The 25559-nt window shown below is 38.7% G+C and overlaps 1 protein-coding gene across 1 annotated transcript in view; it reads right to left on the bottom strand.

Annotated features, from left to right (window-relative positions):
• rrp12 (ribosomal RNA processing 12 homolog) overlaps positions 1–17405 on the bottom strand; it is a 51715-nt gene extending 34310 nt beyond the window's left edge. Inside the window, exons 1-10 of the mRNA XM_028795652.2 lie at positions 17156–17405; positions 12209–12432; positions 6063–6146; positions 5818–5894; positions 5636–5741; positions 4204–4320; positions 3981–4119; positions 3773–3900; positions 3423–3521; positions 3225–3316 (exon numbers count right to left, since the gene is read on the bottom strand). Coding sequence (XP_028651485.1) covers positions 3225–3316; positions 3423–3521; positions 3773–3900; positions 3981–4119; positions 4204–4320; positions 5636–5741; positions 5818–5894; positions 6063–6146; positions 12209–12432; positions 17156–17291 — 1202 coding nt within the window. The 5' untranslated portion in view covers positions 17292–17405. The remainder of the gene's footprint in view (positions 1–3224; positions 3317–3422; positions 3522–3772; positions 3901–3980; positions 4120–4203; positions 4321–5635; positions 5742–5817; positions 5895–6062; positions 6147–12208; positions 12433–17155) is intronic.
• Between the last annotated feature and the right edge of the window lie 8154 nt (positions 17406–25559).

Below are 25559 nucleotides of genomic sequence, written 5' to 3'. Positions count from 1 at the left end.
TTGTTTCAAATGGTGTCCTGATCCCACAATAAAACATTCCGAGATCCGAAGATCTATCTAGCTCTTCTTTAAATGGTTCATTAAACTGTGACATTGAAATTTTGACAAACTTGAAATCTTTTTTATATCTCCTATTTAAACATAATTTGACCTGGCAAAATGTGGCTGCTGGAAAGAAGCAGATAGGAATTAACCTGTCCTAAGCTGGTTAGCCATGTAAAGGAAATCCTGTTCCAACTTACCTTTATATGTTTTGCTCCAAGCATCCATTACTATTAACTACTATCAAATAAGTAGGAATCCTATTGTTCAGCAATCTCTCAAAATATGGTACTAGATACAGGACATATGAAATATGAGATGCTACTGTCATATGTACCCAGGAATGACAGTAACTTCTTCCCAACCATGCTTATGGGGGGTTGATAAGTAGTTTTTACTGCTGAAATGCCGACCCTATTATCTACCGAGGGAATTCACTGCTGTGTTTTTGGCCGCTGCTTACATTCCCCCGCCAGCTAACTCCAGGGCAGTGCTCGGCAAACTCCATGATGTCATCAGCGCCTTAGAGACGGCTCATCCCGATGCTGTTTTTATTGCAGCTGGTGACTTTAATCAGTGCAATTTACGGACTGTACTTCCTAAATACCACCAACACGTGAAAATTCCCACCCGTGAGAAGAACACACTGGATCATGTTTACAGCAACACACGCGATGCATACAGGGCTGCACCCTGCCCTCACTTCTGACAATCAGATCATGTCACTCTCTTTTTACCCAGCCTACAGACAAAGGCTGAAACAAACTATGATTAAGCAAGTTGAACTTTGGACCCCAGAGACTGAGAGCACCTTGCAGGACTGTTTTGCTCAGACAGACTGGAATGTGTTTATGGTTGCAGCCACTCCAGAGGACTCTTATATCAGTATAAAGTACTATGCCGAGTATGTGACTGGGTACATTAGCACCTGTACTGACAACATTGTGCCCACAATACCAGTCAGGAAGTTCCCCAACCAAAAACCCTGGATAAGCAGTCAGATACGCCACATACTGTGTGCCCGCTCTCTTGCATTTAGATCAGGCACTGAGACGGAGTACAAAGCTGCAAAGTACGGACTAAGAAAAGCCATCACAGCAGCCAAGAGGAAGTACAGAGAGAAGCTGGAGGGCTTCTATTCTACTGCTGACTCTGGACGTATGTGGCAGGGCCTACAGCACATCACAGACTACAGGACCACCACCAGCACAATCAGCTCTACAGACAGTCTGCCAGATGATCTCAACACTTTCTACACCCGCTTTGAGACATCCAGCAACAGCACAGAGTGGAGTCACACACATGGACCACCGAAACCCCCTCCCCTACCCCAATGGTCTCTTCAGGTCAGGTACACAAAGCACTAAGCAAGATCAACCCCCGTAAAGCAGCACAATCAGACAACATCCCTGGGCGGGCTCTCAGAGCATGTGCCAATGAGCTGGCTGATGTTCTCTGCTCCATCTTCAACCTTTCCCTCAGTCAGCGCATCGTTCCGTCCTGCTTTAAGGCTACAATCATCGTCACCCTTGCTAAAAAAAATGCCACCCAACTGCCTGAATGATTAAAGGCTGGTAGCACTCACTCCAATCATCATGAAGTGTTTGGAGAGAGTGGTGCTGGCCCACATTCAGAGCAGCATACCGGACACTCTGGACCCCTTGCAGTATGCCTACCGGCCCAAAAGGTCCACCTCAGATGCCATCGCGGCCGCACTACATTATTCCCTCTCCCATCTGGAGAACAAAGACTCCTACATCAGGATGCTCTTTGTTGACTACAGCTCTGCCTTTAACACGGTTATCCCCCATAAACTCACCCATAAACTGTCTGCACTTGGCCTGCACCCCACCCTCTGTGACTGGCAGGCCCCAGTCTGTCAGGATTGGTAATAGGATTTCAGCCACCATTATCACAAACACAGGCACCCCACAGGGATGCCTCCTCAGCCCCATCCTCTACACCCTGTTCACCCACATCTGTGTCGCCTCCCACAAAGAAAACATTATCCTAAAATTCGCAGACAACACCACAGTGATTGGATGCATCACTGGAGGGGACGAGGTGGCCTACAGGAGGGAGGTGGACAGTCTGGCATCATGGTGTGAGGACAACAACCTCATCCTCAACACAGACAAGGCGAAGGAGATGATAGTGGACATGAGGAAGAAGAGGAGACCTCACCGGCCACTGTTCATCCAAGGGCTTGAAGTGGAGAGGGTGAGCAGCATTAAATAACTGGGCGTCTACATCAGTGAGGACCTCACTTGGACACTTAACACCACACAGCTGGTCAACAGTGGCTGTACTTTCTGAGGAGGCTGAGGAAGTTGATATGTCGACTAAGATCCTCTGCAACTTTTACAGCTGCACTGTTGAGAGCATCTTGACCAGCTGCATCACCGTGTGGTATGGCAACACTACTGCTATCGGACCGCAAACGCCTGCACAGAGTGGTAAAGCCTGCTGAGAAGATCACCAAGGCCCCACTGCCCTCTCTGGAGAGCATCTACAACTGCAGAGTCCGCAGGAGAACTGCCTCGATCCTCAGGGTCCCCACCCACCCACCCCCCAACACGAACTGTTTACACTTCTACCCTCAGGCAGGAGGTATAGCAGTATGAAATGCAGGACTTCCAGGCTAAATAACTCTTACTTTCCCAAGGCCATTAGATTCCTAAATAACTGACTGGAGTTTATAACCATGGTTCACCTCATTTTATCTACCTCACACAACTGTATTTGACTTTATACTTCTATTCTGTTTTTATACTTTATGCTGCCTCTGTTACTTATTATCTATCTGCTACTTATTATTTACGTTTATCTTTATACGTTAGTTTTGTCATTTGGTGTGGACAGCAAAGAAAGAATTTAATTGTACAGGGAAACATGTTTCCTTACTGTGCACAAGACAATAAACTTTGAACTTGAACTTAAGTTGCAAAGTTTTCAACAGATTTAAAAATTTTAATATTGTGACTACTCCTTTGGTGTTTAGCTACTTATCAAAGCCATTCATAAACAATACCATGTTAACCATTATAATCTTAAATAACTAGCAGACAACATCCATAACTGCAAGGGAGTACTGCATTTGCAAGATCTTTAGAAGAAGGCAGCTAAACTATTACATCCTTTTGTAAACCAAATTCACAATGTTTTCAAATAAACAACCTTACCTGGAAAGATGAATGTGAGCTTTTTCCATAACTGTCAGCCAGGCTAACATTGGCTGAAGGTCATTTTCACTGGGAAGGTAATCATACAAAGCCTGAAAAAGAAACAGTTCTATGGAAAAAAGCCAGTAATATATAGTATATATTCATGATTTTAAAACTTTCTTTGTATACTTAAGAGAGTAACAATGTTTAACATACTGTAATTATCTGTGCATTGAGTTCAGATGAAAGTGTTGATGGTTTTGGTTTAGCAGAAAAAAGCCTGTGAAAGGTCTGCATGGCTCCAGCAGTCACAAGCTGCAAAATTTAGATATAAAATACGTTAAAAACATTAAAACAAACAAACTTTTCATAGCATTAGGAAACATTTGTCATGAAATGATCTAAATTACAACAAAACATGTAAAATCTGCAACCTGTACATTTCATTTCATTTCATTGAGGAACAAACGCAGTGTAATTTCTCAAGTAATACAAGTTTGAAAAAGAAATAAATGTATCATTAAATACAGCAACTATCTTAAATATAGGAAAAATAACATTCTTACCACGTTGTTTAAAGTCATAACTCGCAGCAACATCTCACAACAAGACTTTACAGAGCTAACAGGGAAACAAGGTAACAACTCTTTCAAGAGCTCCATAATGTGCAGAGTTGTGGTGTTTTCTTGACTTTCTTTAATGTAAAAATATGGGTCAGTAAAGTGCACAAATCAAACTCTACAATGTATGAAACAAGAAGTGTGGAACACTTACTTCCAGCTCGTTCCATTTCTTTTATACAGAATTTAGCAGTTGATTGAGCTGCCGGATGATGCGACGGAGGAGAATCTCCAAACATTAAGTCACCACCTTTAAGGACTGAGCAAACACCCTGCTGTGCCATTTTACGCACCTATTAAAGATACATGCACATAAAACATATTTCTTTTTTGATCTCCAGTAAATGAGTAGATAGTGCATTTGCAGCTGGGCGTACCTTGGGCTTGGAGTGAACAGTAAAGCTCAGCAATCCATGATAGACCTGCAGTGTTGAAGCATAACTCCAAACAGAAGCATTCTGCTTCTTTAGTAATGTACTGAGGCAGGATAAGATCTGAAAAATATGGTCAAGAAAAACATAAGGCTCCAGCTCTCAAGTCAGATCTGCATTACTCTTGTTAGCAATATGGGCTACTTCATCTTGTTACTTAATTGACTAGCTTTTTAACTGTTCTTATTCTGTATTCACAAATATACAGTACATCAGTAGGAGACTAACCTTTGCAAGAAATTTGTAAAGAATATTGTTTACAGCCAAATGTAATAAAATACTTTAAATTTTTAATTAATTCTTTACTGTGGAGATTGTGGCACAGACAGAAATGCAAATGACACTGCATTTAGCTGCTTCAGTGTCATATCCATCCATCTGAATGTTAAATAACTAGAAAAAAAGCAGCATAATGAAAACGTACACTAGTGGCTTAGCCTTTTCAGGATTAAATAATCTAATTCCTTCAAATGTCCTTCTTTTTTGAAAATGTACAGCATTAGGATAAATTATTTTTTTTAAATGTTGTCTAGGCAAATTATTAATACAGGCAGTTTGTTTCATTTAAGTCTTTTAAAATTAATGATTTCTATAACTGCTAATTACTGAGAATTTTAGTTGAAAATAAAAAGCAAAAAGTAAGACTGATTAATCCATGACAGACCTATAAAATACAATAGTCTATCATTCTCTTTAATAATGTATTGATTTTTATACAAGACATTCAACTGCATGGCAAACATAGGTATATAAAATGTAAGAGAGAGGTTAGGAACACGCACTGATCCAGCACATTGCCGCACCCACCACATGACAAACCACCTCAGGATCCCAGATTAGGACCCGAGTGCAGCCATGCAACGGGTGACACCTCAGCACCACACTAGTTCAGATGGAGTGAAACAGCGTGAGGTTTTTTGTCGTGGCTGGAGTGCCAATTCTGCCACTAACCCCCAGGTTTTTCCCTGCAGTTTGGAGGGCCTACATGCAGGGCTGGATGCAGATTAACGTCATACCCAGGACGGAGCAATTCCAGGGTCAAGCGCCCAACTTAGTAGAGTCACTTTTGGCATTTATGGGAATTGCCAGTGCAAATCCCTAGCCTCACAGCCACCATTCCGCACTAAAATATAAAATGTAAGAAATACATAAAAGTGATATCAAGAGGGTATTATAACCTGGGGGCATGGCTTACTAATTGTTTCTGTTCATACAATTTAAAATTTGTAAAACAATGTGGCAGATTACATCAAAGAAGACAAAAAAAATATCAGCACAGATGGCTCCCAACATAAAGATATAAAAACATGACTTTAAGGGGCACATAATACCCATTATGACTACTCTTTAATATTCAAAAAAACTTTAACTTACTCACCAATCTAAGACCTAATGGGGATTCCAAACTTGCATTAGAAGACATTATGTTCATGAAGACTTTTGACGTATCAGAAAACTTTTTGATAAGGACCGAGCTTGGAACACTACAATAAACAAATTAAAATTAACAGAAGAATTTGAAAGGCTTAGCAAACATTTGCTTTTATGTCTGATTCATACCGCTTAAGCACTAGGTTTAAGAGGAAAGCAACAGCAGCCATACTCTCACCAGAATCCACAACTTCTAGTGTGGTCATCTACAAAGATGGGAAAAAGTACTTAGTTCAGTTTTAAAACAATACCAAGGTTAAACAAAATTCTCTAAAACGTTACAATTAAGTGATACAAATTTTTTTTTTTGCTTTTAAAACTAATCTTTTTACATTAATGAAACACATACTGGAAGTAGGTTCTTAATTTCTTACCAGGGCTGCGAAGTATTCAGTTTCTGTTTCCTTTCCTCCTTGGGAACGTATAACATCAGTGACAGCTGCCAGTACTGCACATATCTGCAAGAATACATTTTAAATGGATTGATGTATTTATTAAGAGTATTTCTCTTAAATTCATTTAAGTTTAAACAAAAAATTAAAAAAAAGCTTGCGACAGGTACAAAGAAACACATAGGCATCCAGGCAAATGTTTAGTTAGCAGCTTTTATGCATATTTTGTACACCAACAAAAACCAACATCCCAAGTAGCAACAGATACACAGCTATGCAACAATGTTGCAAAAATATATTTTTACAATTAGAACAAAGAAAGATTATGTAGCTTGTTAAAAAGAGTTACACAGTAGATCAGAGGCAGCAAATTAAATAAGGACTATGTTGTCTTTAATCCAATCCATATTACTAACCGAGAATGCTAAACCGAATGATGGACGCAGGCACATCCGGCAATGGGCCGTAGCTGCAAAAAGACGTACTGCGCAGGCGCAAAAAGAGTCCGCGAGAGTCGGCTGAGGAGCCGAGAAAGGTGGACAAAAGAGGGCGAGAGAGGCGGATGAGGGGCCGCGAGAGGCGGACAAGACCACAGAAAAAAGGAGTGAGCACAGGAAAAATGGAGAAATGAGGCGCAAAGAGCACCGAAAAAAGGAAAAGGCACATAAAAAAGTATTCAAACGCAAGCAAAGCACGAAACACATTGCACACGAAACTAGACCCAAAAAAAAAAAAAAAGAGGCTCGCGCACAACAGCAAGGCACCCCCAAACCCCCCCCTCCCCCCCCCCCCTCGTACAGGCACCAAACGGGACACACAACAAAAGGGGTATTCAACAAGCCCATGGAACACAAAAAAAAGAACACAAAACCACCCCACAGACCCTACAAGCAACGGACGGGACACACACAAAGAGGGGGATTCAAACAAGACACAGGAACACAAAAAGAAAGAAGACGCTCGCGCAACAACAATCCTCACCCCCCCCCCCCCCACACACACATCCATAAGAAGTGACACCCAAAGCCACATATTCTAAAGTGAACGTCAACACCTTCACACTAGACAGCATAGGTGGATCTCCTTACAATAAAGCACTATTAACCGTTCAACTGCAGAAAAGGAAACATATTAACAGTGACTGCGATCCTCCTTATTACTTATCCATATTTCGCATGCTGAGAAAGAAACAAGTCATGAATACACGGTCACGGGTACAAAACGAAAAGGAAATGATAACAGGAACAAACACACGAACATGAAAGAAACAACAAAATAGACGGCTATGCAGCATAGGTGGATCTCATTACAATAAGGCACTATTAACCATTCAACCGCAGAAAAGGCTCCATATTAACAGTGAGTGCAATACTCCTTATTACTTATCCATATTTCTAAAAGAAAAAATGTCTCGACTCCAAAAACGCAAAGCTCAACTAAAGCTTCTAACTAACGATGTACCTAAAAGTAAAAACTTTATGAACTGCATTAGATCCTACAATAGTTCATTTGCTTTTGCATATACCGGAGTAAATATCAGGCCACCAAAAGGCAATGGACCATACTGCTTTCGCATATGTGCACAAATACTGCATCGCATTGGAACAGTGCACCCTGAAACAAATCAACAACGCAAATATGCACAAATCTACATCCTAGATCCACATTACGCAATCTATCAATCAAAGTGCTGCATCGCAACAGGCACGGATTCAAAACGAAACACCTCCCGTCTCAGACATACGTTAATGGCAGCGAAGGCTACAACGGGCTTCTCACACAGCACAGGCAAATCGATTACAGCTCCAAAACAACACGTCCCAAATACTACACATGCAACAACGCGCCTTTCAAACGGCACAAGGAAAACATACACCAGGAAAATTCATTCGGATTAATGAATGTCATTTGCAATCATTGTCATTCAGTTCACTTCCCTGAAGAAACAACTGGCAATACAAGTTATACATTTACACGTTGTTGTCAAAAGGGTCAAATTAGACTGCCTTCTTTACATTCATATACTGAATATCTACAGAAGCTTATAACTGACGATGTACCTGAAAGTTAAATCTTTATCAACTGCATTAGATCCTACAAATCGGTATCCACTATGAACATTAACGGTGGCACTGCACGTGACTTAAACGGCGTGTACAAAGACATTTTCAAATAAACCTTTACACTGTGCCACACACTTTATTGTTTGATTTCTATTTGCATCATCTACACCGTCACACTATTCTATATCTCATTCATAAATCACGCTCTTTGTCATTCCCAACAACAGGGGTTGGCGAGCGAAGCGAGCAGGGGGCGGAGCCCCCTAGTATGATATATGGCCAACCAATACTTGGCACTCTTGCCACATCTGTGAAACAGCAAACAACAGATCCTAAGAAGTCACTTTTGCAAATAAACACAGAACTTGCACACATTTAGAGAAATTACCAGAAAAGGCTAAAGAAAGTTACCATTATTGGTAAAAAATTCTGCTTATACGTACATTTGGAAAGACAGGATTCACAACATGAGACAGTACTCTTTCAAGTTCAGATCCATAATGAATGAAACCATATTTTAACATGTCACACGTTAAATAAAAAAAAAGGAAAAAGAACAATTACTAATACACCAATTAAGACTCAAGGTTTAAAAACTTGTAATCTGGTTGGCCTAGGATTTGATGAACCAGACGTTGTAATTGGGAAATAAGAGGGTGTTACAAAACTGCTCATATGATAAAGCAGAGAGACTTGTGCTCACCTATCATTGTATAAACCATCGATTGGCTCTTTCTAGTGCTTAAGCAGCTGCTGAAATGTCTTATTTAGTGAAATTTAATATTTTAGAGCAACTGCTTTGCTTCTTCCAAAGTTCCTCCATCAGGATTTCTGGTTTTACTCGCATACAAAATATACTGAACATTCCTCAGCTAAAACTTAAAATGGCTAATACAGTGTTAGATGGCTTTCTCATGACTCTGCAGTACAGTTTCTAAGGGAATGCAAAATGAGTGTTGTTATTTATAGCTGTGCTTGAAAGAGAAGCCACTGAATGAAATATTATAGCTTAAAGTTTAACTAGACATATTAAAGCTTACACTTTTACTGTCTCAAGCCGTCTAGAATAAACATAGGCAAGATCTAAACTGAACAGACATATAACCCATATACAAGCCACAAAACTGTTCATCATGGAATTGAAAAAAATCCCTGGTAGACATTTTTAAAATTTTCATCAACATCTTGCAGATGAGTGATCAGATCTTCATATTGATTATTTGTGTCTTAATGTTATTAAACTCAAGGCTACAATTTATGTCAAGTACTTAAGCACAGTTGTTAATCATCTAGATGCAAGATTTCCAGATATGCCAATCACTTCCTGCTTTTCAGAGCATCCTAATGCTGAAAGTTGTAATCAAAAGTGATGCTGCCAAGATTCTTTTTTATTGTTATTCTAAAAATGGCAGTGCTGCAGTTTCAAAACTATAATTACTAAATAAAAATGGGCTACTGCATCAAAAGTAGTTAAAGCATTGTCATACAACGATCAAAATTTACAACAATATACTATATTAACTAACATAGTCTTTTCCAAATTTAACAAAACTAGCTGCTGTTGGATTGATCATACCTGTGGGCACAGCTGGAAATAAGAGTATTTTCTGCCCTAAAAATTATAAAAACCAGTTTGAGGAATTACATGAGTTAGAAAACGTGAAATATTCTAATGCCTATTTCTTTGAGTGACCAGACCAATGTGATTGATTATAGGACTGCAGATACCCGAGCTCCTATGAAAAAAAAAAAAGAACAATACTGTATATATAATTTTGCGTAAGCTCTGCAATCATTTTAATACTCAAAGGTTTTAATTAATGGATGACCTTAAAAAAAAAATTTTTGATAAATATTGTGCATTGGCTTGGAGTGTTCCATCAGTGATCGACTGAGGTGGCTGGAATGGGAGTCAGAGTGGGAACCGCGCTTGCTGGCACCTTTGCCCTGCTGTGGAGGTATGCGAGCAAGGCAGAAGTGAAAGATGCACTGGAGCTCAAAAGAGGAGGAGAAATTGATTTGAACTCTGGGATTTTAAAACTTGATTTGAATCCTTGTTAGATTATTTACTTACTTATTTATGGATTAATTTTAATTATCATTAATAGTACTTGTTTTTGTTATGGATTATTTATTTGAAGAACTCGCATTGTGTTTTTTTTTTTGGACACTGCCCAACGAACTTCTTCTTGTGTTTTATGCAATCTCATTGTCCTGGCTATCCTGGTCATGACTAGCGATGTTCGGGTACAAGAAGGTGCCAAGGTTGCAGGCAACCTTGGGATCAAAGATTCATATTCTTGACACTCATCTGTACAATTTCCCTGGACAATGCAAAAAAAAAAAAAAAATCATACTCTCAAGAAGTTTAAGGTGTTTAGGTAATCAGATCCAGAATGTTTTACTTCCACTGTTATTATACACTATTGGGGTGATGATTTTTTTTCTTCAGGAAATGCAGTATCAAACAGTTGAAAATTCTCCTAATCTGCCCACAAAACATTATTCCAACTGATTTATGACTTCTTCATGTTTTCTTTGGATAAATTTAGATGGACCCCAAAGTTTGAACTGGAGGGAAAGGTTTGGAAGTGGTTTCATATTTGACATCCTCTATTGCGGACCAGTCGTGTTTATTGTTTATCTACTGATGTCTCATGAACGCCAATGTTGGCCAATGAAAAAGGTATCCAAAGATTCTAAGCCTTCTAATCCTTGAAATATTAACACCTTGTCCTCTTGGGAGTGAATATTGCAGTAACAAATATTAACAAAATGGTGTGAAATTTTTGTACATTTTAGAAATTCCTTTATACCCATTTCCAACCTCATCAACAGTGATAACTCCTGATTTACCTGAAAATCTCATTTGCTTGGAAACAATTCACTTTAGTAAACCTGATCAAAATTAACAAAGTAAGGCTTAGTCCACACTAATGGAGACAATTTTTTTCTGTTCACACTAATGTTTTCAGATAATTTTCTAAAAGATTGTTATCCACACTTAAATTCCAAAATGTGTAAATCTTCCCAATATTCTAGCAAACAGCAATGTATGTTTTCCTTTGTACTTTTAGCATTTCCACTTATTTCACATTTGTTCTGTAAACAAAGAACATCTGAAGAAACACTAAACTGAATTTCTTCCTCCAGACAGTGTACACCTGCTTATAAAGGTTGCAAAAGTATAAGTTATCTAAAGCTATAGAAACTACAGATTGGGAGTCCTGCCAAAATAAATGCAGGAAAGTATGTTTCTAGGTATAGTACAGGTCATCTGCTGCAGAGAACTTGGGAAAGGATTATCGTCACAGTACAAATGAGATCACAAAGAGCATTATCCCAACAAAACTGAAGTCAGTGTCCGATCATGTGAAAATCATACATTTGCAGAGGAGTGGGCAGTATCATTAAAAATCTTTATCATGGTAAATACAAGCATAACATTTTCTACATATGGTTTTCAGACTCGCACTAACAAATAAATACATGTTATTTGTAATTAGTTGTGCACATGTTAATTAACACTTTGCTACTCAGATGATAGCAGGTATTCACCTCACTTGAACCAATTAAGGTATAACTTCTAACTCATGCTGCAGCCAAGCAAACCAAGCACAAGATATGGCTCTTTCCTATCCACTGTTCTTGTTTACATCAACTCATCGATCAGGCTGAACTGCACAGCACTCTGAATAATATTCTTTTATGGTCAGTTCTTACATATAGTTCACTTACATACCCATACACAAACACATTACCTTTAAAACATTAATACCCCAACAGGGAAGAAGAAAAATAAAATAAATAAATAAATCAGAGTTTCCTTTTTCTTTTGCATGCACGGATTAGCATATTATGTAATACAATATGCTTTGTGTTTAAATGTGTTTGAGAGTTTTCTGGTGTTTTGGCACACTGGTAAAACAGCTTTTTCCAAAATTTAGTATTTAAGAAACCAGTTTACTGCCCACTCCTATTCAGTTTTTGAAAAGTTTTGAAACATTATATTATTTTATTATATATATATATATATATATATATATATTCATAAACATTACCAACCTCTTTGTGAGATGCAGAATTGGACTCCCAGAATCGCTGCACTTTCTGAAATGTTATATTAGAACAATCTGACAGTCCACTCAAGAAGGTACCAGTTGTGCGTTCTGTCTGCCCAGTTTCATCCATCGGAGAAGCTTCTCCATCCTTATTTTCTGTGTGTGCCAACTGATCGGATTGTAGTTCATTATGCAATTTGAGGGCATCGACTGTTAACCCACTTTTCACTGAAAATAAGGATGAACAAGATATGAAGAAAATTAAAACTGCCCATGCACTTAAAATAAGAGATCAGATACAAGAAAAAATGTGTATGGGTTTTTAGAGAGAGAGACAGAGATCAAATAGCAGATGAACATTTAGTGCTTTCATTTAAAACAAATGACATTCAAATACTTCATATTAAAATTATTAGTTCACCTATATTTGAATATAGGTTAAAAATATAGGGCTACATATGTGGTATATGCCAACTGCAATTAAACTTTGATATGCGGTTTTCACTATAAATTAAACTTTCATAAAGACTGAATACTGTTAGATTCTCAGTGCCAATAAAAGTTACATATTAATCAATCGCAGGAAAAAAAACATCTTATGCCACTTAACTACACCCTACTCCATTATTTCTTTTTTTTTTTTTTAAATATCTTTTTCCTTTAGCTCAATGACCTCTATTCTAAAGCAAGACAGATTCCACTTCCTCCACGGTAACACTAGCAAATAAACATTTCATAGTTTACATGTACTTGTTCAGTATTGTGTATAAGACTGTAGCACTCATCAAATAAAACAGACCCCCTCTTCACAAAACATATTGGGACTGCTGAAAATTTTGACCCTCTGAATCTACATCTGAACTGACCTGGTCATCCATCAGCCAGCTGTGATTTAAATTGACAGCTAGTATTCCATCTAGCTTGGGGCTAAATGCTTTAAAATTGGGTTCTCTAGGCATAAGCTAAACACTCTAATAAAAATTTAGTCTGTAAAATGTTCACTAGCTGCTGCTATCTAGTATAGTCAACTGTTCAATTTATGAAACAAAAAATATAAAATAAAATGGGTGAAATTCGGTCAAACACAAAGATTTGTTTCTCTGTGTGCTTCCAGGGCACCATCTTTTTTTTGTCAAGTACAGTGCACTCAAAGCCATAAGGTACACTACTGAACAGAATCAGACACACACACTCCCATGATTTATTGAAAAACAAACACCTATATTAGCCATGTGGAAAAAAATCTCTTCCTCCCATTAGGTAATACATGATCGTGCCACTTTTGCAGCAACAACTGCATTCAAATGCTTCTGGTAACAGGAGACATAGCTGTGGAGAAATTCTAGCCCACTTTTCTCTATAGAATTGCTCTAATTCAGGCACATTGAAGGGCTGTTAACTAAGAACTGTCCATTTAAGGTTCCAAAGCAACATCTCAATTGGGTTAAAGTTAGGATTTTGATCAGGCCAAACCAAAACATTAAATTTTGTTTATTTTTTTCAGCCATTTAGAGAAGGATTTGCTCTCATGCTTTGGATTGAAGTCCTGCTGAATAACCCAATTGCACTTGAACTTCAGATCACAGACTGATGACTGGACATTCTCCATCAGTTTTTTCCTGGTAGAGAGCAGATTCATGCTCCCCTCAGTTATGGTAAGTTGCCCAGACCCTGAAGCAGCAAAGCATCCCCATTCCATCACACTTACCACCATCATGTTTCGCTATGGGTGTGATTTTTTTTTTTGGGAGGATTTTGGTACACTGTATTAATCCTGGAGGGGAAATTGTCTATTTGCATGACTTTTGGAGGTCGGAGTGCAGGGTCAGCCATTGTATAGCGCCCCTGGAGCAATTTTCGGGTTAAGGGCCTTGCTCAAGAGTCACCACTCTGATGTGGAAAGCTGTGTTAGCTTCACGTCATGATATCTTCCAAAAATTTGCACTTTTGACTCATCAGTCCACAAAACATTATCCCAAATGTTTTAGGGGACAATCTAGATGTTTTTTGGCAAATGTTAGCCAAACCTTTAGTTTCTCTTCTTTAGCAGTGGTTTTCACCTTGCAACTATCCCCTGTATACTATTTTTGCCCAGTGTCTTTCTAAAGTGGAATCATGAATGCTGAGCTGAGAGAGCCCTGCAGTTCATGAGATGTTTGTCTCGGTTTGTCTGCAACTTCCCAGGAAGAGCTTTCTATGCACGCTTGGAGTAATTTTCCTAGGGTGGCCACTCCTGGACAGATTTACCACAATTCCAAATTTTTCACCATTTGGACAATGGTTTGTTGAAGTCCCAGGGATTTAGAGACTGATTCGTAACTCTTTCCCAACTAATATATTTCAGTAACGTTACTGCTTTATTTCTTTTGATCAAGACATAGTGCGAGGCTTGTTGAGACCTTTAAGCCAACTTCACATTGCTGGAAAGGTTCTATTTAAGTGAAGTTTATATACACAGCTGACAGCAATCAAGCTTAGGTGCATCTAGTCAAATGTAACACATTGTGGACCACCAGGTGGGCATACAGCCGCACAGACACACGCAGAGGCACAAGTACAAGCACATGCTTTTATTTTTCTTTGTCCCTCGTGTTTCCCAACACATTCCCCCCAACGCGTCCCAACGCATTCCCCCTGTTTCCCACAAGCATAACACTGTCCAGCACAATAGAAATTTCTCTTCTTTCTCTCCTCCTGGCAAGCTTCGTCTCCCTCCTCCTGACTCTGGTTCCTTTTATAATGCACCCGGAAGTGCAGCACTGCAGGGCTCAGCAGTAGCTGCAGCACCCACGGAACCCAACAGGGCTGCTCCAAACTCCAGCTCCCATGGAGTCCTGAGGGAGTCCGAGGCACCGCTGGAAACCAGAGGGGCTGCCATCTAGCAGTCCGGCAGAAGTAATGCTCTGGATATGCTCCCTTTCCGGGTCCTTCCAGCATGGAGGTGCCCTGGCAGGCAAGGGCCCTACCCATACACCACACCCATTAACATTTAAATTTGGTTCACTGCTTAGGTAAGTGACACTGGAGGCAATTACGTCTTCACATAGGTGATAAGAGTGTTGGTGAACTTTTTTCCATCGCTAAATGAGCATTAAAAAAAAAACTGTATTGTACCTACTCAGGTTGTCTTCTGTATTTATACTAAACTTTATTGATCAGAAGAAACAAGTGTTATGAGCAAGCAGAAACTACAGGAAATCTGGAAGTGCACCAATAATGGTTTTACAACTCTGAAACATGCAGTGCATGCTTCACATTTCCACTAAATTTGGCAGTTTGAGCGAACAGAAACCAAAAATTGTGTTTACATGAAACATTAACCAGCCCTCATCTGCTCCTGCCTGAGATTTTTAAAGATCAGGAAGCCACATATCACTACAATTCAAAGGGACATTCTGCACAACTGGCACAAATCTGAAATGTACAATGGCAATCAGATCAAAAAATAGACTGCGGAAATATGAGAAGGCAACCTGAAAAATTCCATAGCATTACATAGTGGTGAAGAGAGTAACACAACACTGGTAGTAAAACTGTAAGAAACTACAGCATATCTAAAACTGAGGTATGTTACAGTTCCAACAGGATTATTATTAAATAGAAGTCTGTATGAGCAAAGGATATAAAAACTGGGATATAACATTAGACCATTGCAAGGATTATAATGAGTCTATAAATGAAGTTCTTTTTGCTACAGCACTTAAATCAGGAATTTGGTACACTATAGACTATTACCAAACTCTCAAGTGGAAGATAATTTCAGTGAACAGATTTGCAGTTCATGCTGAAATCTGCTATTTCCTAATGCACATCAACCACGTGAACCATCACAAAAAACTCTTGAAAATCATCAAAAACAGCGAATTCTTAAACTGCCTCAAACATAGTTTCCTGGGGAAGGTTAAAAGCTTTCAAGCATAACTGTATTACGGTATCTGTAGTTCATGATAAGAGGGTTATAAAAATGTTATTGCATGGTAGGCTTATTTTGGGATTTTTGTTAACTGTCTGTGTTGCGTAAAATAAAAAATAGTAAATTACCACAGTTCCACATAATGTGTATTTGCAGTGCATAAAATGAGAGCAACACCGTCACCCTTTTCAGAAAGTGATCCTCCAGTCAACAGCACCAACTTGGGGCTCCAGGCTGCAGAGATATACTGTAGAACTTTACTCTCTGATTCTAGACCTTTTATTACTATCCCTACATTTTTATCGTTCAAACAAGACTTGAGACAGCTTTACAATCACAACTTACAGTTTATCAATCCTACTTATCACTACCGCTATAACCCCACCATTTTGGCCCTGTCCAGTACCTATGTTTAATTTCTATAACACAGTTAAGATTTGTCAAGCATTCTTCCAGGCCCCTTTAACGTTAGCTCATCAAAATTATGTTTTTTTATACGAGAAGGATTGTTCAATTTGCATGATCATGGTGATAAGATAAAAATAATTAGTAATGAGACGAATACAACACAAGCGACTCCTGTTGCTGTGACACCCCGACCCCGACTAATGACATCATCACACCTGCGGCTTTAAAGCTCCAAAAGCACGTGGTTCTCTCAGGTTTATTAATAAAATCGTAGTCTCTAAAAGCACATGTCAAATAACACATTTTAACTGCAGAGACGCACTTTTTAAAAAATAGCATTTTAATGAGGATTAGGAAAAATAATGCGGTCTTTCATGCAAAGATATTAACCATACATAATACTGTAGTATTGTAGTACTGTTTTTGAACTATATAACAGTAATAATGTTATGACTGAGATGTCAAAAAAAAAGCAAAGGAGAGATCGGCTATCCATATCCCTGGCTTTGCTCGATAACCACTATATCATTTTAATATACATCCAATTGCGTCAAAGGCAGCTACTGTACTTCCGCGGCAATGCAAGGCCGCTGAGCATCGATCTTTCCTTACGGTAACACCCCGACTAACCTGCAGGACTGAAGAATCGACTTTTGGCCGCCTCTCTGTGGCGTCGGGATTCAGGATTGGAATCGCTGCTGTGACCTTTCTTCCAGCGTCTCAGCTTCTGAGCCGTCCCCGAACGTAGCTTTCCCGATTTTACCATATTTGTCTGTTTTTGCTTGTTACAAACTTAGTAGATCAACGCCACGTGTGGATCCCTCCTTCTAGTAATGCTTGATCTTGCTCAGCTACCAGAACAACATCGTCGGCACCTAACCTAACCTACCAGAAGGTGGCGTATAAGAACCAAGAATATCTATGCGCGGGATGAGTCCGCGAGGACTTTCTCGTCCTATTTAGGACTTGCAGTCTGTAACGGACGTAGTTAAATTGCGATGGTTAGTTGTTTTTATTCATCTTTATATATTATTAATTACTTCTGTTCAGCTTACCTTCTGACTCAATAGTACAACTAATCATCCACATATGATATACCATTCAACTAGGCTTGATGTCTTTATGCAAGTCGCCCCCCACACTATTTTGCACCTTCTAGACTCGAAAACCCCTAATTTTTTGCCCATTTTTGGATTATATTATGAACAGGAAATCAAACCGTTATGACAAAGAGTAAACCAAAAGATGACTCCAGCAGAAACGACCACAAGGACTTGAAGTTGTGTAGCCACATCAAACGACCCAAGGGGTTCACCCTTAATAGGATACGACGGGTCAAACTTACCTCTTTAAATAAAACTTTGAAAAAATAGGGATTTGTAATATAAAGTGAAGTGTTCTTTTGCACTATTTCGTGTTTGCTGATCACGAATATAATATTTTTGATATTTGGTTCTTCGCCGGTGGTCCTAACCAACCAAGAGCCCTTCCCAGAAAATTAAAAATTACAAATTTAAAACATAAGCACTTGTGGTATTAATTTAGACTATTTCAAGGCCAGTGATTACGAATATGATGTTATTCATGATTTTTGATCCTTTACTTGGGATCTAGCACATCTCCATCAGAAGATTAAAATGACAATTTTCTATTACAATCATAATTATATGGACATTTACCTTGAAGGACACACTTTGATGTTGCTGTTATTTGACACACCTATTCCTATTTAATATGTACTTCTACCTCATGAAATAAATCATTACATTCCTTGTTTACTTCACGATTTAGGGTCACTTACGCTAAATCAGAGTTTTTATTTCTTGATTTTCACAAAGCATTTCACAGTAAATTATTCCAACCACTCAAAAAATACTGCATTTTCCCCAAAGGTTTTGCATTCTTTGCAATGATAATTGCAGTATTTCGCAAAACTACTGGGTTATTTCTCAAAAGATATTACCTGGTGTGATCAGTATCATCATATGCGTATGTGATCAGGACGGTTAGGAATGCTAGTGAGGTATAAATTACAGATGCGCATAGAGCACAATTTATTAACGAGAACTGAATAAAAGTCGTAAGTACACATTTAAATCTTACGGAAGCGTATTAGGGCCACGGAGAAGAAAAAAATACGGACACAGTGAAGAAAAGAAGTGTATGTCGAGAATAAAGTGGTGAGGCGGCCTTCTGCTGTTATGCACCTAAAATCTGGAATAGCCTGCCAGTAGGAATTCGCCAGGCTAATACAGTGGAGCACTTTAAAAAACTGCTGAAAACACATTATTTTAACATGGCCTTCTCATAACTTCACTGTAATTTAAATCCTGATACTCTGTATATCCAATTCATTATAATAACTATTCATTCAAAATCTGTACTAACCCCTACTCTCTCTTCTGTTTCCTTTTCCGGTGTCCTGTTGGTGGTGGCTTGCGCCACCACCATCTACCCAAAGCACCATGATGTTCCAACAATGATGGATGGATTAAAAGCCAGAAGTCTGTATGACTATCAGCATCAAGTGACTCCGTGAGAACCCTAACTACAAAGAGGACTGTTTCATTTATGTTAGGTAGAATGCCCAGAGGGGATTGGGCGGTCTCGTGGCCTGGAACCCCTACAGATTTTATTTTTTTTCTCCAGCACTTCTGGAGTTTTTTTTTTGGTTTTTTCTGTCCACCTTGGCCATCGGACCTTACTCCTTTTCTATGTTAACTAATGTTGTCTTATTTTAATTTTGTATTTTGTCTGTTATTTTTCTTTTCTTCATTATGTAAAGCACTTTGAGCTACTTTTTGTATGAAAATGTGCTATATAAATAAATGTTGTTGTTGTAAAGTCGAGTGTCCACATTTCCACTTTAAACCCTTGTTTTTTTCTCTCTCTCTAGTTTAACTTTCCCATTTCGCAAACTTCATTTTAAAATCAATGCTTAATTTACTAGATTTTCTCAAACACAGTCATAACTAATGTAGCACATTAAATGCTTTGTATTGTGTTCCCGGACCCAGTTGTTAATCGCTACCTGCTTCTTAAATTGACTTCCTGTTGCACTGAGAGGAGGCGCAGGCATCGATTGCCACACAGATTACATTCACTTTCCCTGCTCCCTGAACATTTAGAATCCCAAGATTAATACTGTACTTGATATCATTTTCATGATGAAATGCATTAAAGCATGTATTAAACATGGGCAAGGGGGGCACGATGACGTGGCGTTAGTGCTACTTTAATGACAAAATAAACTACGAGAATAAAGTCAACATGTCGACTTTAATCTTGATAATAAACTTTTTTTTCTTCGCTGTGTCCGTACTTTTTTTCTTCTCCGTGGCCGACTTACCATTTTGATAAGAGATGTAAATGTAATTTTATAAGGCACTTATTAATTCATAAAACTAACAGTCCACTGACATTTCAGTGGTCAGCTCAACAAAGGAAAACTCTCACTTAATATCGACCTTTTATTTTATTATTATTTTTTATCAGTAACAATATCAGAGAATTGCTGTTTAAAATATCGCACAGATACTACTTGGTTAATAAAACACTATGTAAATACCTTGATGTAGGTGATGCTTGCATCTTCTGTAAGCGGCTAAAGAATGTATTGAACATTTATTTATTTATTGTGTATTCGTCTGCTGTTTTTGGTTAGGTCTTTTCCTAGATATAAATACCCCTTGAATGTTGCTATATGGTTTTACGTTTTATATACATAAGATGAGGCACTCCAGGAGGATACCACCATGTAAAGCTTTTGAACGCATTGATTTATTTGATCACATATTATTAATACGTTTGCGATCACGACAAATACAAGAAAAAAGAAGACTATTGCTTTTGTTAAGGGTTTTCATCTTTACTTTGTACTAATTATTTCCTTATTCTTGTCTTTATTCCGTGTACAAAAATATATCAATATCTAAGTTACATGTCTGCGGTGGGTTGGCACCCTGCCCAGGATTGTTTCCTGCCTTGTGCCCTGTGTTGGCTGGGATTGGCTCCAGCAGACCCCCGTGACCCTGTGTTCGGATTCAGCGGGTTGGAAAATGGATGGATGGAAGTTACATGTTCATGGGAAGCGCAAAGCATTTACAAATACGGTGTACACGGGGCAGAGCGGCCGGGGTGGGGGTTGGGGTATTTGTTGTGGATTCTAAATGTCAACTTCCGTTTGCAGTTCTTTCCGAGTCCCCAGGTAATGAAGAATAGATAACTAGCCGTTGGCAGCTTCACCCAGGAAATCACAGGAGTGTTTATCCCCGGTGAGGCTTAAGGATCAGTTTTAATGACGCAAATTGCAGAATGTTCGTCTTGATAACGTAGAATAAGTTATTGGTTTGCTTAAGCTATGTCAATAAGTAGCTGGCTACAAGTGAACATGTAGCTGTGAATAAGTAGCGAAATTCAGTCCCATAGGAGAAAATGACGCACGGCCCACAACTGTATAAATGCTGCTGTCTTTCCGGACTTCTGGGGATTTTTTTTCTTACCGTAGTTATTCGAATAAAGGCACCTCTAAATGCATGGGAGCTTTGACGGACAATTGGGCTGTTACCGAAATCATCGCCTACAGAAATTCCACATACCCCTTTGAAATAGCCGCTTCTTCTGTCTTACAGCCTGACGTCAAACCACATTAAAATATACTGTTCCAGCTTTATTTGCATATTTTGCTTTACAACATTCAGACAACAGTTCTGAAAAATCAATACAACATGAAAACGTTAATAGTCCACTGATACTTTGCAGTGCCACCTTTTGCTTTGATTACAGCCATGCGTTAGTTTGGATAAGTCTCTACCAGCATTGCGCACCTACAGTCATGTAAAAAAGTAATTACATGGAAATTGTTGACTTTTCCATCTTAATAAAAGGATAAGTCTCTGTGTGTCTGTCCAATTGTTCATCTGGTTGCTATGTCTCTGTCATTTCAAAAGACTGTGCATCACAAATATTTGTAGTAATAATATGCATTGTATTTGTCATTCAAATAGACGGTGCACCATAAACATTAGCATTGCTTTTACGAATCCCATAACAAATGACATATTACAGAGACATATGCACGGCATGGTGCACTGCAAACATTAACAATGAGGTCTATGTTAAGTACTTAGATTTCAACCTGTCTTAGTCAGGTAGAATGGCTAGTTCATATTTGAATAAGGAAACATCAGATGTTCATGCAAACTGTGCTTACAGATAAATGTGATATACGTGAACACACAACGCATAAAATCATCATGGTGTATTTATTGTCATAGTCTAAATTAATATAAATTCAGATTTGTCACATGACACAAGTAAGTGCTCCCTTACATTTATTACTGCTTTAAATGCATAAAACTAGAATCAGGTGTTCCAGCTTAGGTGCCAATGATTAGAACCTCTTTAATAAGTATGCAGGAGGACCCTGTCTTATATAAACTGCACATATCTACAGTCTGGTGCTCTCTTTGCTGTTGATATCATCATGCCAAGATCAAAGGAGCTCTCTAAGCTGCTCAAAAAAGAAGGATGTGGATGTTTATGAGTCTGGCAAGGAATTTAAAAAAACAACCCAATTATTTCAAAAAATCATTCCACTGCAAGGAAAAGCATCTACAAATGGCATAGATTTCAAATGACTGCTAATTTGTCCAGGAGTGGCAGGCCCAACAAATTCAGCCCAAAAGTTGACCCTTTGATATTAAAAGAAGTTACCAAGAACCCCCAGATTTTATGGTGGCATCAGCAGGTTAACTCTTGCAAAAGCTAATGTCAAAGTGCATGCATCTACAATCAGAAAGAGATTACACAAATTTGGCCTCCATGCAAGGTCTGCCAGGAAATCACCTTTTGCTCTCCAAAGAGAACATTAGCTCAAACTACTGTTTGTCATTGAACATTTATGCAAAGACCAGGCCTACTGGAACAATGTGCTCTGAACAGATAAGAGAAAGACTGCCACAGTAACAGTAAACATGTTTGACGTAAACCGACAATGGTATTACTGGAGAAGAACCACGCATCATCTGTTAATCATGCTGGTGGAAACATTATGGCTTGGGGTTGCTTTGCTTGCTCAGGGCCTGGGCAGCTTGCAGCATTTGAATCAGCTATGAATTCTTCCTCACATCAAAGTGTACTTTAGGAAAATATGATTCCACCTGTCCGAAAAGTTGAAATTGAACCAGAAAGGGACCTTTCAGCATGATAATGATCTGAAGCACACAAGAAATGGAGTGATGTGTATTGACTTAGTTAAAGCCCTGATTTGAATCTTGATTTGAATTGAAATGTTGTGGGGGATTTGAAACATGCAGTACATACAAGAAACCCATAAATATCCTTCAAATAAGGGAATTTTACCTGGATGAGTGGTCAAAAATTTCATCGAGTGGATATCAGAGTTATGCAAAACACGTACAAGAATTAATTGCTGCTAAAGGGAGCAATACTACCTTCTAAGGCCACGGGTGGACTTACTTTCTCCCCAGTAGAACATTACATCTATTGATATTTTGGAATATTTTAAATTCAGGTCTATCACTTTAATCTGTAGTCACTGCTTGCATGAAGATTTACTGTTCAAATATGTTGAGAAAGTCAACAATTTCTATGGGGTGTACTTACTTTTTCACATGAGTATAGTCTGTGGAATATTTCTTCATTCTTCCTTCCAGAATTATTTGAGTTCAGTCAGATTTAATGGTTAGCAGAGACAGAATGCTCTCTTCATGTCTATCCATGGATTTTCTGTCAGACTTACATCAGAGCTTTCTGACTTGGCCACTCAATGCCATTTATATTCCTGCCCAAAGCCATCACATTGCTTTTTTGTTAGAGTGTTTAGGGTCATTGTCATGCTGGATAGTAAACCACCTGCCCATCGTCAGCTGTCTGGAAGAGGGCCACAGGTTTTCTTCAAGAAAATGGGTGTAATTGGTAGAATCCAATTTGTCATCATCCCTAGCCAATCATCCAGTACCAGCTGAAGAGAAACATCCCCACAAAATAATATTGCAACCACCATGCTTCACAGTAGGTATGGTGTGTTTTGGATGGTTCATCAAACAATGACCTTGGAGTTCAATCTAAAAATTTCAATCTTGGTCTCTTCTGGCTATAAAACCTTAGTCACAATAAGACACAGGAAACATCAAAGGTTTGGGGCAGCTACCCTTATAATATCCCTGGCTGCAAAATGGGTAATTTTGATGAGTTGTGAATAGTACAACGTCCAAAACAGAACTGATTTGACAGTGAGAACATGGCAGCTTTAAAGGCCAGTACAGGAAGTGACGTTCTCAGGACTGGAAGTGATGTCACCAGGACCCAGAAGTGACATTCTCAATAGCACCGGACACGGGAGTGACATCTTCAGGGCAGGAAGTGACATCTTTAATGGTCCTGGTGCTGGAAGTGATGTCATCAATGGCACCGGAACCTAGTGGGATTTCCCATGGATGGTCTGCAGAGGATTGAGAGAGATAGTTAGTGCAGCTCGCCACTCCCTGGTCTGACGTGGTACTACTATTATTCAGGCCCTCTAGCTGCCTCCCACTCGCAGATGTGTGACACCTTTTACCACAAGGCATCAGAAACTTCCAAGTATTTTTTGCAAAATGTGAACAAGACTCAATATGGTACTTTTTCAGAAGAGACTTTTCTCTTGTCACAGTGCCATACAGCCCAGCTTTGTGTAAAGGCTGTGAGGTTATTGTCACATGCACAGATTGACCAATCTCATCAATGAAACACTTGTTTGTCCTTCAAAGTTGTCATTGGCCTCTTGGCAGCTTCCCTGATCAATATCCTCCTGCCTCTGTCATCTAACTTGGAGGGACAGCCTGATCTACACATAGTCAAGGTGTTGGTGGTGACATATGCCTTTCACTTCTTAATAATGTTCTGAATGGTGCTTAGGGAGATGATACTTAAAGCTTTAAGGATCTTCTTGTATTCTTCCAGTAACTTGTGCCTTTCCATAACATTATCCCAAAGCCTTTTTGAAAGCACCTTTCCAACCATTGTGAGCTCTTTGGGTGTCCATGCACTACTAGCAAGGAACAGCCAGATTTATTCTGAAGTTGTGTGCCAAATGGCCAGACGGGCGTCAATTAGCCCGAGATGTGCCCTGGAAGGAGACTGGATATGCCTGAGCAAGCTGATAATGGTTACCCTAATGTGTTGGTCACTTTTCCAAACCAGGTATTTCACTAATTAAATTTTAGTAATTGTTCAGGATTTTAAAAAATGTTATTTTCACTTTGATGTTAAGCATTAAAATGTGTAAATACAGATGGAAGTAGTTATATTTATTTTAATTTCCAGGGTTTAATGTAACAAAAGGTAAGGATTTTGGCAGAGTAAGATGATTTTCTATAGGTACTGTACCTTAGTAAGCCTGTGCTGCATTAGTAGGTGGCGCTGAATTTAATAGGAACACAAAACATTTGCAATCCCAACTCGCTTTTGTGGTAAACACTGTTGACATCTGCTTTTTTTCTTAATTCATAGTAGTTTATAGTTCATCAGTTTATTCCTTTTAGCATGTCATTTGTACAACCCCAGCTCAGAAAAGGTTGGGGGTGGTAAGGAAAATGCAAATAAAAACAGAAAGCAGGGATCAGTAAATGACCTGTGGTCTAAAAACAATATAATAGTCCAATATTTGATGTTACACCTAATGATTTTTTTTTGTTTTAATAAACACATGTTAAATGTGATACAGTACTTGCAATATATTTCAAAAAAGTTCGGACAGTAAAGAATTTACCACTTTGTAACGTTCTCTTTGCTTCTCACAACACTAAACAAATGTTTAAGTACTGAAGACACCAATTTACTGAGTGCTTCAGGTGTAATTGTGTCTTATTCTTCTTGATAACATGCCTTTAGGTATGCAAAAGTACGGGGTCTAAGTTATTTTTTCTTTCAAAATGCAAAACACATTCTGAATTGGGGATCATTCAGGACTGCAGTCAGGCCAGTAAATCACACACACCTAAGTGGCCATACTTCCTATGTAACCATGCCT

This window comes from Erpetoichthys calabaricus, chromosome 2 (genome assembly GCF_900747795.2).
Source record: "Erpetoichthys calabaricus chromosome 2, fErpCal1.3, whole genome shotgun sequence".
Classification (NCBI taxonomy): domain Eukaryota; kingdom Metazoa; phylum Chordata; class Cladistia; order Polypteriformes; family Polypteridae; genus Erpetoichthys; species Erpetoichthys calabaricus.
The sequence above is the reverse complement of the archived record's forward strand: the minus strand, read 5'-3'. Positions and strand labels throughout refer to the sequence as shown.